Here is a 13,987-nt window from a genome sequence, read left to right on the forward strand (position 1 = left end):
CGGACAAAAAGGAACTAGAGTCTAGGGAAGGGCTGTCAAACTCCTGTCCTGCAGGCCGGATGTGCCACGCTCTGGCCAGGCCCATGCCCCAGTGGTGGGATTCTGTGGGCGTGGCTTGGCTTGGTGGGCATGGCTTGGCTTGGTGGGTGTGGCTTGGTGGGTGTAGCAGGGGAAGGATACTGTCAGGATTCCGGGAGTTACGAATTGACAGATACTGCAAAATCCCTATTGCCTCCCCACCTCACTAACCTGCTTTCTAGCTCCATTCTCCTGTGTAGGGCAACAAAAGATGACCCAGATGATCAGTTGGGACTCAGGAGACAGAGACTAGATCGGGGTGGGGCCAGTAAGAGGTGGGATTTGCCAGTTCTCTGAACTACTCAAAATTTCCACTACCAGTTCTGTAGAACTGGTCAGGATCTGCTGAATATCTGCTGAAAGTCCTGATATGTCACGGGACGCTGCCATGACGACGTGAGATTGAAACTGCTGGTCTAGCGGGACACATGTGATATTGTTGTTTAGCTTTGTTTGGCTTGTTTCCAAAATTTAGTTTCCTCTCCATTAACAGAGGAATCACATGCGGTGAAAAATGTAACTTTCCTGCATGTCTGTGTTCGTTTTTCAGCCTTGTGACACTTCCTGTCCCAGAATGAAGTTTACAAGTTAATATTTCCGTTGACTAAGGAAAAAAATAAATCCAATAAAATCCATAAAAATGATCTTCTGACCTCTCTTTGCTTTTCTCATACCCAGAGATACATGGTAACCGTCTCTAAATACCGTGTTTCTCATAAAATAAGGCCGGGTCTTATATTTTTTTGAGCCCCGAAAAAATGGCTAGGCCATCTTTTCGGGGGTGACTTAATTACCCCCCCCTTGCATCCTCATCTAGAGCGCCCCGCGGGCAGCCTCGCCACCAGCCGCTCCTAACGGGTGATCATGGCAAAGCACAGAGAGCTCCCTACTCCCACCAAACACCTTTGCTGCAGACCCAAGACCTTTGGCACCTGCCGCTGTTGCTTTGCCTTCTGCCCATTCCGCCACCACGTTTGGAGCTGCTGCTTCCGTGTTTGGAGTGCCGCTGCCATTTGGAGTGCCGCCGCCATTTGGAGCACCTCTGTCATGTTTGGAGCTGTCACCTCCATGTTTGGAGCTGCCGCCATTTGGAGTGGCGGCAGCGCTCCAAATGGTGGTGGTGCTCCAAACAGTGGCAGTGCTCCAAACGCAGAAGCGGCAGCTCCAAACACGGCGGCAGCTCCAAATGTGAACATGGCAACTCCAAACAGCGGCAGTGCTCCAAACAACGGTGGGGTTCCAAACGCGGAAGCGGCAGCTCCAAACACAGCGGCAGCTCCAAATGCAAAAGCGGCAGCTCCAAACAGCAGCAGTGCTCCAAACAGCAGCAGCGGTCCAAACATGGAAGTGACAGCTCCAAACGCAGCGGCGGCATGGGCAGAAGGGAAATCAACAGCGGCGGGCGCTGAAGGTCTTGGGTCTGCCGCAAAGGTGCTTGGCAGGAGTAGGGAGCTCTTCGCGCTCTGCCATGATCGTCCATTAGGAGCAGCTGGTGGCAAGGAATTGCTGCCTGTGGGGCGTTCCTAACGGCAAGTCCTCCCGCCCTTCCCCCCATTTTGCATGTTTTAAAATAGGCCTAAATTTGGGGGGAGGGGCTTAATTTCATTTTATGCCTAGAAAACATGCTGGGTCTTCCTATTGGGGGAGGTCGTATTGTTGGAGAAACACAGTAATTCCGAAGGGTTCCTTTTAAACTGTGTGACATGACTTGGTTTACATTAGTAATTACTGAGACCAAGTCTATGAAAGCATGATAAATAAGTTTGTTTGTAGTTTTAAGGAGCTCTCTGGGGCTTCAGCTAATACAGCACCATAATTTCAAATAATTCCTTTTCTCACAGAGTTACATTTAAAATGTACAGTCCTAAAGGTCTCCTGGGAATATGTTCTCCAGTGCAATAAAATATACAAACTGTAATAGGTCCAGTATGTTTTTGTTTGACGTGAAAAGAATTCTTTTCCCTGTTAAGGAGAAGTCCGGCATTGCTTTATTATTATTTATTCTGGCAGAAAATAATATTGAAACATTGTGCTGTACAGATTCTGAAATATTTGGTATATAAAATGAATGGGTGGTTTGTGTTTATTTTTCACAGTTTTTATGAATGCAGCTATACCTATTGCAGCTGTTCTTGCGGTAAGAATGGTTTTGGGAGAGGGTGGGTTGATGCACGGCAATATAAAATATGTTTGGGATCTTTATTTTTTTCCAATAATCTCTATTTCTTGAAGTACAAATCAGGGAGTTTTGATGTCCAAAGAGTAGACCAAAATGGTGTCCAAAATCCTTAGCAAGGATTTGAGTCAGTTTGGTCCAGTGGTTAAGGCACCAGCCTAGAAAGCAGGAGACCATGAGTTCAAGTCCTGCCTTTACCATGAAAGCCAGCTGCGTGACTTTGAGCCAAACCACCAGGCGAGTGTGAGTTCTAGTCCCGCTTTAGCCATGAAAGCCAATTGGGTGACTTTGGGCCAGTCCGTCTCTCAAAGCTTACACCAGCTCACAAGGTTGTTGTTGTGGGGAAAACAGGAGGAGGAAGGTGTGTGTTGGATAGGTTGCCACTTTGGCTAATTTGCAAAAATAAGAAAGGCGAGATAAATAAAATTAGTGGAGCAGATTGTATACTTATCACAATAAAGAAGGTTACTGTACAGAAAATATGTTATAATGACGAGCAAAGCTTAGCATTTAAAATCCTACCATAGGGAAGATCCATGAGTCCAAGGAAGAAAGGCAGAGGGACATCTATCTGCCTGATATTTCTAAATGATGTGAACTCGACTCCTTTTTGTCTCACATCACATTGCACATCAGAAAAGGGACTCACAACTTGCCTTGCTACAGTGCAGCATTCCTTTTTACAGGTCTCCCCTCTTTTGACCTCTCCTGTGGACAGTTGTTGATGTACATTCCATTTATATCCATCATTTTTGAAAGGAAGGATATCTGAATAAGGCTAGCGGTGCTTTGAATTTGATTCCCAAAATAGGGCCTCTGCAGCAGGGGTGAGCTTTAAAAATTTCAGCGACGGGTTCTCTGTCCGGTTACTGGGTGGGCGTGGCCATGGTGGGCATGGTTTAGTCGTCATCCTGCACCACAGCAGGGGGGGGGGTGTTTTCACTCTCCCCGGGCTCCGGAGGCTTTCCTTGAGCCTCTGGGTGGGTGAAAACAGCCTCCCCCAGGCTCCGGAGGCCCTCCAGAGCCCTGTTTCCGGCATTTTTAAACTTCCAGAGGCCCGTTTTTCTCCTTCCCCAAGCCGCCACGCAGGCTCTGCACTTAGCTCACGTCCAAAACGGGCTGTGTGGAGTCTCCTGGGAGGGATGGGGTGGGACGGGCTGGATGGGCGGGCAGAGCCAACCAGGGGTGAGATTTGGTGGTTCTCTGAACCAGCCATAACGTTAGCTACGGGTTCTCCCAAACCCAGGCAAACCTAAGGAGCAGCTCACCCCTGCTCTGCATCTCTTTAAAGCAGCTAGGTTTCCCCCTGAGAGGCAGCTCCTTTGGAGGACTCTGATGTAAGACATTTCATGGGGATTCATAGATACAGGAGAGGAGAGGGTTTAGAAGCTGATAACTGCAGAAAGGTGGAGGTAATCCCACTGCCTCTGTGAAAAAAAAACATAAAGAAGAACATCAAGTGGTCTTTGAATTGAGTTTAAGACCCCATGCTTTCTCTGAAAAAACATTTGCCTCTACTGATATCTTTTCTTGATGTACTAGACTTTTGTGACCTACACATATGCCGAAGATAAACAGCTGACTACAGCTCAGGCTTTTGCGTCTCTCTCCTTGTTCCACATCCTCGTTACACCCTTGTTCCTGTTGTCCACCGTTGTTAGATTTGCTGTCAAGGCCATCATAAGGTAAGTGATATAATGCTTTAAAACAGAGCAGTTACAATTTAACTAACAAACCATGTTGAAGTAGAGTAGAGTAGAGTAGAGTAGAGTAGAGTAGAGTAGAGCAGAGCAGAGCAGAACAGAACAGAACAGAACAGAACAGAACAGAATAGAATAGAATAGAATAGAATAGAATAGAATAGAATAGAAGAATAGAATAGAATAGAATGTAGAGGAGAATATAGAATAGAATAGAATAGAATAGAATAGAATAGAATAGAATAGAATAGAACAGAATAGAATAGCGGATTTGGAAGGGACCTTGTGTCAGGTTTCCAAGTGATGAAATCCATTTTTTAAAAAAAGAACAAAGTCCATCTTCCAAGCCAATTTCTTTTATTTAGGAAAGCATCAAATTGGCAAAGTCCGTGATAATTCCAGATCTGACACAACCTGGAAATTACCCCACAATATTAGAAGTTAGAAACAGCCCTCAAAAGTCACATTCTCCAATAGAAGTAATTCAACGTTGCTTGATGTCATAAATCTCCACCTAAAGGGGCCTAAGCTTCTTCCCACAGGAAGAAGAACCACCTAGCCTAAACAACTCTCTCTATCTCCACTCCTCCCCGCTTAGGAATGTGGCAAGCCCGAAACCCTTTCCCCCATAACTGCCAAAGAGAAAGTAAGAAAAAGAATATATACTAAGCCTAACTAAAATGGCTACACATAGGTCAATCTCGGGCTTGACACCTTTGAGGTCTTCTAGTCCAACCCACTGCTTAGGCAGGAAATCTTATACTGTTTCAGACAAATGGTTGTCCAATCTCTTCTTAAAAACTCCAGTATTGGAGGTTCTGCAACTTCTGGAGGCAAGTTGTTCCACTGGTTAATTGATCTAACTGTCAGGGAATTTCTCCTTAGTTCTAAGTTGCTTCTCTCCTTGATTAATTTCCACCCATTGCTTCTTGTCCTGCCTTCATGTGTTTTGGAGAATAATTTGACTCCCTCTTCTTTGTAGCAGCCCCTGTAAATTGGAGTTTGCCCAATGGGACAACCTCACCATTACGCCTTCTTCCAAATAATTGGAATTGTGGAGATCACGGAACATTCCTGATGTTCCTTCAAAGAGTGGATTCCCATAACCATCTTCATCATTGTGACTGCATGTATGAATGCAGTATTACCCAAGCTTGACAAGTAGCCCTCGACTTACAAGCACAGTTGAGCCCAAAGTTTCTGTTGGCTAAGCAAAATTTGGATGCTTAGCAACTGGTTCATATTTATGACAAGTGGCCGTGTCCCAGGGTCTTGTGATCACATTTTGTGACCTTCTGACAGGCAAAGTCAATAGAGAAGCCAGATTCACTTAACAACTGAGTTGCTGACTTATCAACTGCAGCATTTCACTTAACAGCTATGGCAAGAAAGGTTGTAAAATTGTGCAAAATTCATTTCACAACTGTGGACTTAATAATTGTAAGTCCGGGGCTACCCATATATCAGAAAAAACATATTGTGACAAGCAGAATAAATCAATAAGCACCATTTATTTGATCCTGAACTCCACTTCTGTTAATACCTTTTATGCAGTATTTTTTTTTCCATAGCTTCCGTTCGTGCATCATGGTCCCTATCTTGAATATTTATAAAACGTGCATAACATATTCCACTGGGAATCATACCAGAATAAATGACGCTATTCAGTCTGTTTATCCGACCAAATTTGTGGCTTGTCCAACAAACCTGATTTGTTCAACAAAATATCCCTTATCACTGGAAGTATTTTAGATGATTAATTCTTCTTGGGACCATTTCCCCCACCCCACCCCAATGCTCAGCTTCCTCTCAAGCATGGATGCCCCATGGCAGCTGATAGCTTGAGACAAAAATCAATTCAACAATTATGAACAAATTCCTGAGCTTTGGCAGAAGAACAGTGGGATTCAAAATTTTTTACTACTGGTTCTATGGGCATGGCTTGGTGGGCGTGGCAGGGGAAGGATACTGCAAAATCCCCCATTCCCTCCCCACCCCACTAACCTGCTTTCCAGCTCCCTTCTCCTGTGCAGGGCAACCAAAGAAGACCCAGCCGATCAGCTGGGACTCGGGAAGCGGAGAATAGATGGGGCGGGGCCAGTCAGAGGTGGGATTGGCCGGTTCTCCGAACTACTCAAAATTTCCATTACCAGTTCTCCAGAACCAGTCAGAACTTGCTGAATACCACCTCTGGAACAAACAACATAGAGCACGAAAGCTTTGATGTGTCATAATAAATGATTTGTATATAAGTTGTCAGAGACCGGCCAATTTATTTTTTTCTGGTTTGAACTTAGTCACAGCTCCATTCTTTTGTTTAATTTTGGTTTTTGTTCTTCACCGAAACTGTCTCTGAACGGCTTTACATCAGAGAACATTCTGGGAAAAAATATGGAAGCTGGAAAAAAAAAAAGTACAACAAACCGATGGAAGACCCAAGCCTTATTTTTTTTTTTCCAAATCCCATAAAATCAGGTGGGTGGGAATGTGCCAAGGCCACCACAAGAAACCTAGACAAAACTCCTTTTTAGTTCTAAACATGGTATTTGGTCTTCTTCCTTCCAAATAGTCCAAAAGAAAAGAATACCAAATAAATCTTAACGTTGTATAAAGAATCGAGATTCCTCACTGTGTGCGTGCTATATTTAGCATCCTGTAATTCCAAAACCAGCAGGTCTATTGCATTGTGGGTAATTTAGATGAAGAGGGTCGGTGTTTGCCAAGACAAAACACAACTTTTTCAAAGATTAATTTTCTCTGTTTTGCCCTTAATAGCCAAAATAATTGCAGGAGGATAAATAATGCTTGGCGCTTCATTTCCTTCTACTTCAACCTAGTTATTTATCATCCATCGACTTAGTTTATAGAATGAAGTGCTCTGTACCAAGAGTAATTAAATCTATGTATGTTCTCACCAAACTGTCCCAAAGGTGTTTTTCCAAAAGGCAACAGGACTTTCTTGGTTTTTTTCCCCCTGGAAAACGTTTCGCTTCTCATCCAAGAAGCTTCTTCAGTTCTTCAGAGAAGAAGTTCCTCAGAGAGAACTGAAGAAGGTTTTTGGATGAGAAGCGAAATATTTTCAAGGGAAAAAAAATCCAAGAAAGTCCAATTGCCTTTTGGAATAACACCTCCGGGACAATTATGACCTGGATGATTGAGATTCTCTATAGACCTTCCTACCAAATTGTTCCATTTCATTTGGTGAAGTTGCTTTACTTTTCTAGTTTACTACCAAAGAATTTTCTTCAAATGGCTGCCCTTTAGGACAGCATAAAATACCTGTTTTTCCAACAAGCCCAAGGTCAGAGCGATTTCTGAATCCACAAGAGCAATGCAAATTCCTTTTTTTTTTTTTTTTGCATTCCTGAAATGCTGTGTTTGTTACTACCATTTCTTTATTTTAAATGCTTGGTTTTCTATAAATTGTTTTCAAGCTCGAAAGAGTAGATATCTGGTGCCGGTGAATGACCGGAATTTGATTTCTCATCATTAGATTTGTCTTCATTTGTTTTCAAACTTTTATACATTTTGGATCATTGGCGATTAAACAGTTGGGAAGCTTATAATTATCAATATATCAGATAATATTGGCATAATATCAAGGGCCGCCAAGATTATATTTACAAACCCATATTGGGAAAAATTAATTTAAAAAGTCTCTCTCAGTAAGAGTGGAAATGTGAGGAAGACTGGTATTTTTATTATGACCAATACAGACTGACAGAATAACAGAATTGGAAGGGACCTTGAAGGTCTTCTAGTCCACCCCCTGCTCAAGCACCCATGATGGCATATGTATGGCACGTGTGCCACAGGTGGCACTCAGAGCCATTTGTGCGGGCACACGAGCCCCAGCCAAACTTATCTGCACTGCACATGCATGTGCCTCCCAGCTGATTTTCAGCCCATTTGAGGCCTTTACAGGAGGCTGAAAAATGAGCCTTCCAGAAATACTGGAAGTGCTGAAACGGGCCCGTTTTTCGGCCTCCAAAGGCTTCCCTTGAGCCTCCGGGAGAGTGAAAACAGCCTCACCCAGGCTCTAGAGATCCTCCAGAGGCTGAAAACAGGCATTTCTGGTATTCCCGGAAGGCCCCGTTTTTCGGCCTCCCAAGGCTGCAGAGACCTCCCTCGAGCCTCTGGGAGGCCGAAAAAGGCCTCAAATAGGTCAAAAATCAACTAGGAAGTGCGCGCATGCGCAGTGCAGGTAAGGGGGCAGGGGAGTGTTGCATGCACATTCATGGGGGGCGCATTGCATTGTGGGTGCCGGCACATACACACACACACTATCAAACAAGCACACACTTTCGGCACACCACAAGAAAAAGGTTCGCCATCACTGCCCTACACCATTCTGGACAAATGGTTGTCTAATCTCTTCTTTAAAACCTCCAGTGATGGAACACCCACAACACTATAAAAGTATCTTAACAATTTTGTGTGTTATCACTGTTTTTTTCCCCCTGTTTTCTAGTGTGCAGAAATTAAATGAATTTCTCCTAAGTGATGAGATTGGAGATGACAGCTGGAGAAATGGAGAGAGCCCATTGGCATACGAATCGTGTAAGAAGCACACAGGACTAGTAAGGGATTCTTTTTCTTAATTCTTTTATTTTAAGCTTCAAAATATATTACTGGTTTAAGTTTACTGGTAGCCAGTTCCCCATACTATTTTTTATAAGAGCTCTTTGGAGACTTATGGAATGATCTCACTGAAATGGATGAGGTTCGTAGCAGTAAATATATATATATTGCTACTTTTTAATAACTAGGAACTGGTTATTAATTTCAATAATGAATTGCGAAGTAATATAAATATAGGAGACTGGGCTGTCTCCAGATTAATTGATTGATTTAGTTTTAAGTTCAGGGACTACACAAGTTTAATGATTCTGGAAAGCTCATGTCAAATAGCAAGATTAAAAGCTACAATACAATATAAATAAATAACACTCCGGCAATGATTGCTCTATGGCACTGTTTTGTAACTTTACAAAACTTTAAGAAGCAACTTTAAGAAGCGTGGACTTCTACTCCCAGAATTCCACAGTCAACATATTAGCTAAGGAATTTTGGGAGTTGAAGTCCACATATCTTAATGCTGCCAAGATTGACAAACATGGTGATTTGTATCAGGTCTCATTGAACCATATCTTTTATTCCAGTAGAGGTGAAAATGTTTTTTTTTTAAATTTTAAAAATAAACTTTATTAAACATTTAAAAATATATACATAATACAAAACATTTTGTAAAATACGAAACCAAAAAGTTATACATAACCAATAAACGTAAAAACATAAACATTTCTAATTGCTTAGACGGTGTGTTTTTATCAAACAGTTTTCCAATACTTAATTCCTATATCTGGTATATACTCCTATCATGACCTCTTCATATTTTCCCTTGCCTATCTGTTTACTCACAGGTTTCTATCCTTTATCCAATTATACCAGTTTTCCCAAACTGTAGAATATTTTGAGTCTTCCTTATCTTTTAACTTTTGGGTGAGTTTATCCATTTCCGCGCAGTCATAGATCTTCTGGATTATCAAATTATCTGCTAGCATCTGATCTCCTTCCAACATTGAGCTAATGTCATCCTTGCTGCGGTTATTATATGTAAAATTAAATATTTGATTTCTTTTGCAATTTCGAGGTGAAAATGTTTGATAAGGCGGATTGCTAGCTGACTAATCAGTCTTTCTCTTTTTTTCATCTGGATTTTGGACCAGCAGTGGTGAAAATAGACCACTAAGTATCTTGGTTTAAAAAAACATATAAGGAACATGAAACAAGATCTGATCCATTCCAGGAAAAGAATATTGATAAAGGAAACTAGATAGGTAGCCCTCCACTGACCACCATAACTGAGTCTGGAATCTTGGTTGCTGAGTGAAGCAAATGTTAAGTGAGATGCCCCATGACTGCTTCGTTCAACAACTGCAATCCTAGCACTTCTGGTTATCGTCATTAAGTGATTGCACAAGTCATTAAATGGGCAGAGTGAGTGGCGCGGTGACCTAGAGGTGGAGCTTTGGCCTCACAATCAGGAGGCTGCGAGTTCGATCCTAGATAGGGGCAGATATTTCTCTCTCTGGGCACAATGAGAATATATCTGCTGCACAAAACTCCGTATTGGTGACAGGAAGAACATCCGGCCAATAAACACTCAGCTCCATTCAGTTGCTCAGACTCTACCCCAGAAGGGATTACAGGGTCATTAAAAGACCAAAACAATGGACAGAGTTTCAGGTAATGAACATGGGGTGCAGGTAGGGGGTAGGAACCTGGGAATCTTTACCTGAGCTGAAAATTCCACCAAAATTCAACACTGGCCTCTCAGGGCCTCCCTGATCTTCATGAGATACCCCCGTGCTACTTAACTTGTTGTGCTGCCTCTCTGGTCAATGCTTAGAGTTGACTCCCTCTTGTCTCTCTGGGCTGACTGAAAGAGTTGGCTGCCAAAAGATATTCCCTCTCCTTCATGTGTAGAAGGAAATGCCTTTGGCAAGGCAACTACCTGAAACTTCTCAGGATACAACAACTGAATGAAAAACTGCTGGTGACCTTCTACCGCTGCACCATAGAGAGTATCTTAACTTACTGCACCTCTGTATGGTTTGCCAATTGCACAGGGGCAGATAGGAAAGCACTCCAGAGGGTCACCATCATTGCCCAGAAGACCATTAGTTGCCCTCTCCCCTCTTTGGAAGAACTTTATAGCTTCCGCTGCCTTAAGAAAGTTCAAAACATTCTCAAAGATCCATCTCATTCCGGGCACCCTTTTTTTTGAACTATTACTATCTGGCAGACAGTACAGGATAATAAAAACAAGGACAAATAGGCTGAAAAACAGCTACCATTCCAGGGCAGTAACTCTATTGAATTCTACTGCATAGTGCAATAGTAATGCAATATCAGGGGTTTTCAATTCAATGTATAGAATGTGAAGGATGTGTGTTTGTGTTTTATTTTTATAGTCATAATGTACACTGAAGATGGCATTTAATTTTGTGGTATGAGGTGCAATGACAATAAAAGACTAAAAGAAAGCCTTCGGCAGGGGTGCAGCAACATCCCACAAATCATCAGGATCTAAGCTACTTTTCTGCCCCCCACAGGAGAATGGATGTCAGGTTCCCTCGCTAGGCAGCTCTTTCGGAATCTTCTTGGCGGGCAGCACAGCAGCTTGCAATCTTCTCTGTCATCTTCCCCATTGACTTTCTGGAGAAGCTGCCAAAAGAGCTTGCAAATAGCAATCACATGATCACAGGGGACTTGACAACCAGTCGCAAATTCGAAGCTGGTACCTAGCATCCAGATGGCGATCATGTAGTAGCCAGGAGGGAGAGCATGAAATTTTATGACATCTTGAAGTGCTTTATAGGCTGTAAAACACCCTTTCGGAGGTTGTTGTTTTGATGCTGTTATCTACTTCACTAATCAGGTGGAGATTAAAAACTTCCTCTTCTCTTTTTTTGTCCATGTCTGAAGCATCCCAAAGCCATAAATCGGAAACAGCCCTTGAGACACCAGCTGGATGGCTATGATCAACCACAAAGGTTATCCACTCAACACCTAACCATTGATGAATATGCTATCAAGGTGCCTTGTGTTTTAAAGTAGAGAGATCAATCCAATATTTTCTCCTCAAACCTTAAGTGTTTTTGCTGATAATCCAGATGAGATGGACCTTCTGTAGTAGTTAATCTCCATCCTGATCTGGAAGGAAGTGTCCTTTTCTTTAAATACTAGTTCCACAACATGGGGATGTTTAATATCTTTGCCTTCACTTAAGATGAATCTCTGGTATGGAAGATTTTATTTATTAATTGATCCCTCCCTACATCCCTCTGTCCCTCTCTCTATCAATCCAGTGGTGGGATTCAAAAATTTTTTACTACTGGTTCTGTGGGCATGGCTTGGTGGGCGTGGTGTGGCTTGGTGGGCATGGCAGGGGAAGGATCCTGTAAAATCTCCATTCCCTCCCCACTCCTGGGGGAAGGTTACTGCAAAATCTCCATTTCCTCCCCATCCCACTAACCTGCTTTCCAGCTCCCTTCTCCTGTGCAGAGCAACCAAAGAAGACCCAGACGATCAGCTGGGACTCAATGGGAGGCAGGGAATAGATGGGGGCAGGGCCACTCAGAGGTGGGGTTTGCTGGTTCTCCGAACTACTCAAAATTTCCACTACCGGTTCTCCAGAACTGGTCAGAACCGGCTGAATACCACCTCTGCATCCATCCATCCAATGTATTGGCTGTTGCTGCAAGGTTACTCTGGCCGCTTACAAGAATAAAAACACAAAACTATATAAATAAAGTACTACAAAAGTATAAAAGTACAAGATACAATAGCTGAAAGGTAAAGTCAATTTGCAAATAGGATGAGCAGGGGGAAGGCGGGATTTGATGTTAATCTATCAGTCCCTTGCAACATGAAGCCCGTCCTTTAGAACCCCAAACCAGCTGGCAGAACCTTTGGTCTTTAGGCTCTTAGGGAAAGTCAGGAGAGTTGGAGCTGACCTTACTCCGTGGAGCAAAATGTTGCAGAGGGCAGATACAACGGCAGAGAAGGCCCTTCTGGACCCCACCTACTGGGTATCTCTAGCCAAATGGGCCCCACAGCATGCCTTCTCTGCCAGCACAGGTGGGGCAAGCCAATCCCGATGGGATGAAATTGTCCCTAAAGGATCCACACCATGAATTAAGGGCTTTAAAAGTGATCGCCATCACCTTAAATTGCACCCGGAAGCAAACCAGCAGCCAGATTTTTACTGAAAGGCAGGGGTGGGATTCAGCTGGTTCGGACCAGTTCGGGCGAACCAGATGTTAAATTTACATCTGTTGAACCGACCGGCTGCCCCATCCACCCCTCCCAGGAGCCTCCATGCGACCCATTTTGGATGCAGGTAAGGGCAAGGTCTGCATGGAGTCTCTGGGAGGGCGGAAATTGGCCCTTCCAGAAGTCCGGAAATAGGCTTCCCCATTTTCACCCTCCCAGAGGCCCGAGGGAAGCATCCAGGCCTTGGGGTAGGCAAGAAATGAGCCTCCCGGAAGTTATGGCAGGTCATGCCCACTCAGGAACCCGGCAGCGAACTGGTTGCTGGGATTTTTGAATCCCACCCCTGCTTAAAGGTGGTTTGTTTTTTTTTTCATTTATTGCTTGTACTCATCTTCATTGAAAGGAATTGTTTTGTACTTAAAATGGTATTCTAAATATGGGAAAGTTTTGAAAACCATGTTTATTATGTAGCGCACCCATTTTTTAAAAAATCCCCTTGGTATCTTTTACTCTTGTGGCATTTCAAAACGTCCTTTTGAAAAAAAGCTTTGTTATCTTAACCTGGTTTCTAAGAGTTACAGACGTGCTTGCCGATTAACTTCAGCATAATTGTTACATGCGTTGGTTTGCAATTTCTAATGTATGATGTTATGCGTTGCAGATAACCAACGGATACTTTTCCTGGGGAAGTGGCCTGGCCACATTATCCGATATTGATATCAAAATCCCAACAGGTAAGTTAATCTTGCATACTCAACACCATTTTGTTCAGCACATTTTCAACTGCCTCTAGATCAGGGATGTGAATCTCGATTTCATTGAGGGACGCATCAGGGTTGTGTTTGATCTCGGGGGGCTGGGGGGCAAGTGGGTGTGGCCAGCTATGGAACTGAAAGGCAAAGAGGATCGAGAATACTATGTGACATGGGAGAGGTGGTACGAATGGGCGAAGGATAAGAATAAAAATAATGTATAGTCACAAAATAAGAAACACGTACATACAATGACACGATAACTGTTCATGGAAATGAGATTTTTGTATTTTTTTAAATTTTAAAGAATATTTTTTTTTTAAAAAAAGGATTTTTCCAAATGACCATCAGATTATATTATTATTAACACGCTCTGATGCTAAAGAGTTCTACTCTCCCTCCCCACCTGAAAAGAAATCTGTTCCAAATGCAAAACACAAGCAGAGGAGAGGAGTTTAACTTTCAGACCACCAAGCAGCTTTAGTACAGAACAGTTGAGC

The 13,987-nt window shown here is 43.0% G+C and overlaps 1 protein-coding gene across 5 annotated transcripts in view; it reads left to right on the forward strand.

Moving 5' to 3' along the window:
* The window catches only part of ABCC9 (ATP binding cassette subfamily C member 9), a 97,857-nt gene that overhangs the window by 28,734 nt on the left and 55,136 nt on the right, over positions 1-13,987 (forward strand). For all 5 annotated transcript variants that reach the window (XM_026709145.2, XM_087935255.1, XM_087935256.1 and 2 more), the window contains exons 12-16: positions 2,175-2,215; positions 3,797-3,939; positions 8,426-8,534; positions 11,446-11,556; positions 13,397-13,469. In XM_026709145.2, coding sequence (XP_026564930.2) covers positions 2,175-2,215; positions 3,797-3,939; positions 8,426-8,534; positions 11,446-11,556; positions 13,397-13,469 — 477 coding nt within the window. The remainder of the gene's footprint in view (positions 1-2,174; positions 2,216-3,796; positions 3,940-8,425; positions 8,535-11,445; positions 11,557-13,396; positions 13,470-13,987) is intronic.

This window comes from Pseudonaja textilis, chromosome 5 (assembly GCF_049901715.1).
Source record: "Pseudonaja textilis isolate UNSWEBS1 chromosome 5, rPseTex1.2, whole genome shotgun sequence".
Taxonomy (NCBI): Eukaryota; Metazoa; Chordata; class Lepidosauria; order Squamata; family Elapidae; genus Pseudonaja; species Pseudonaja textilis.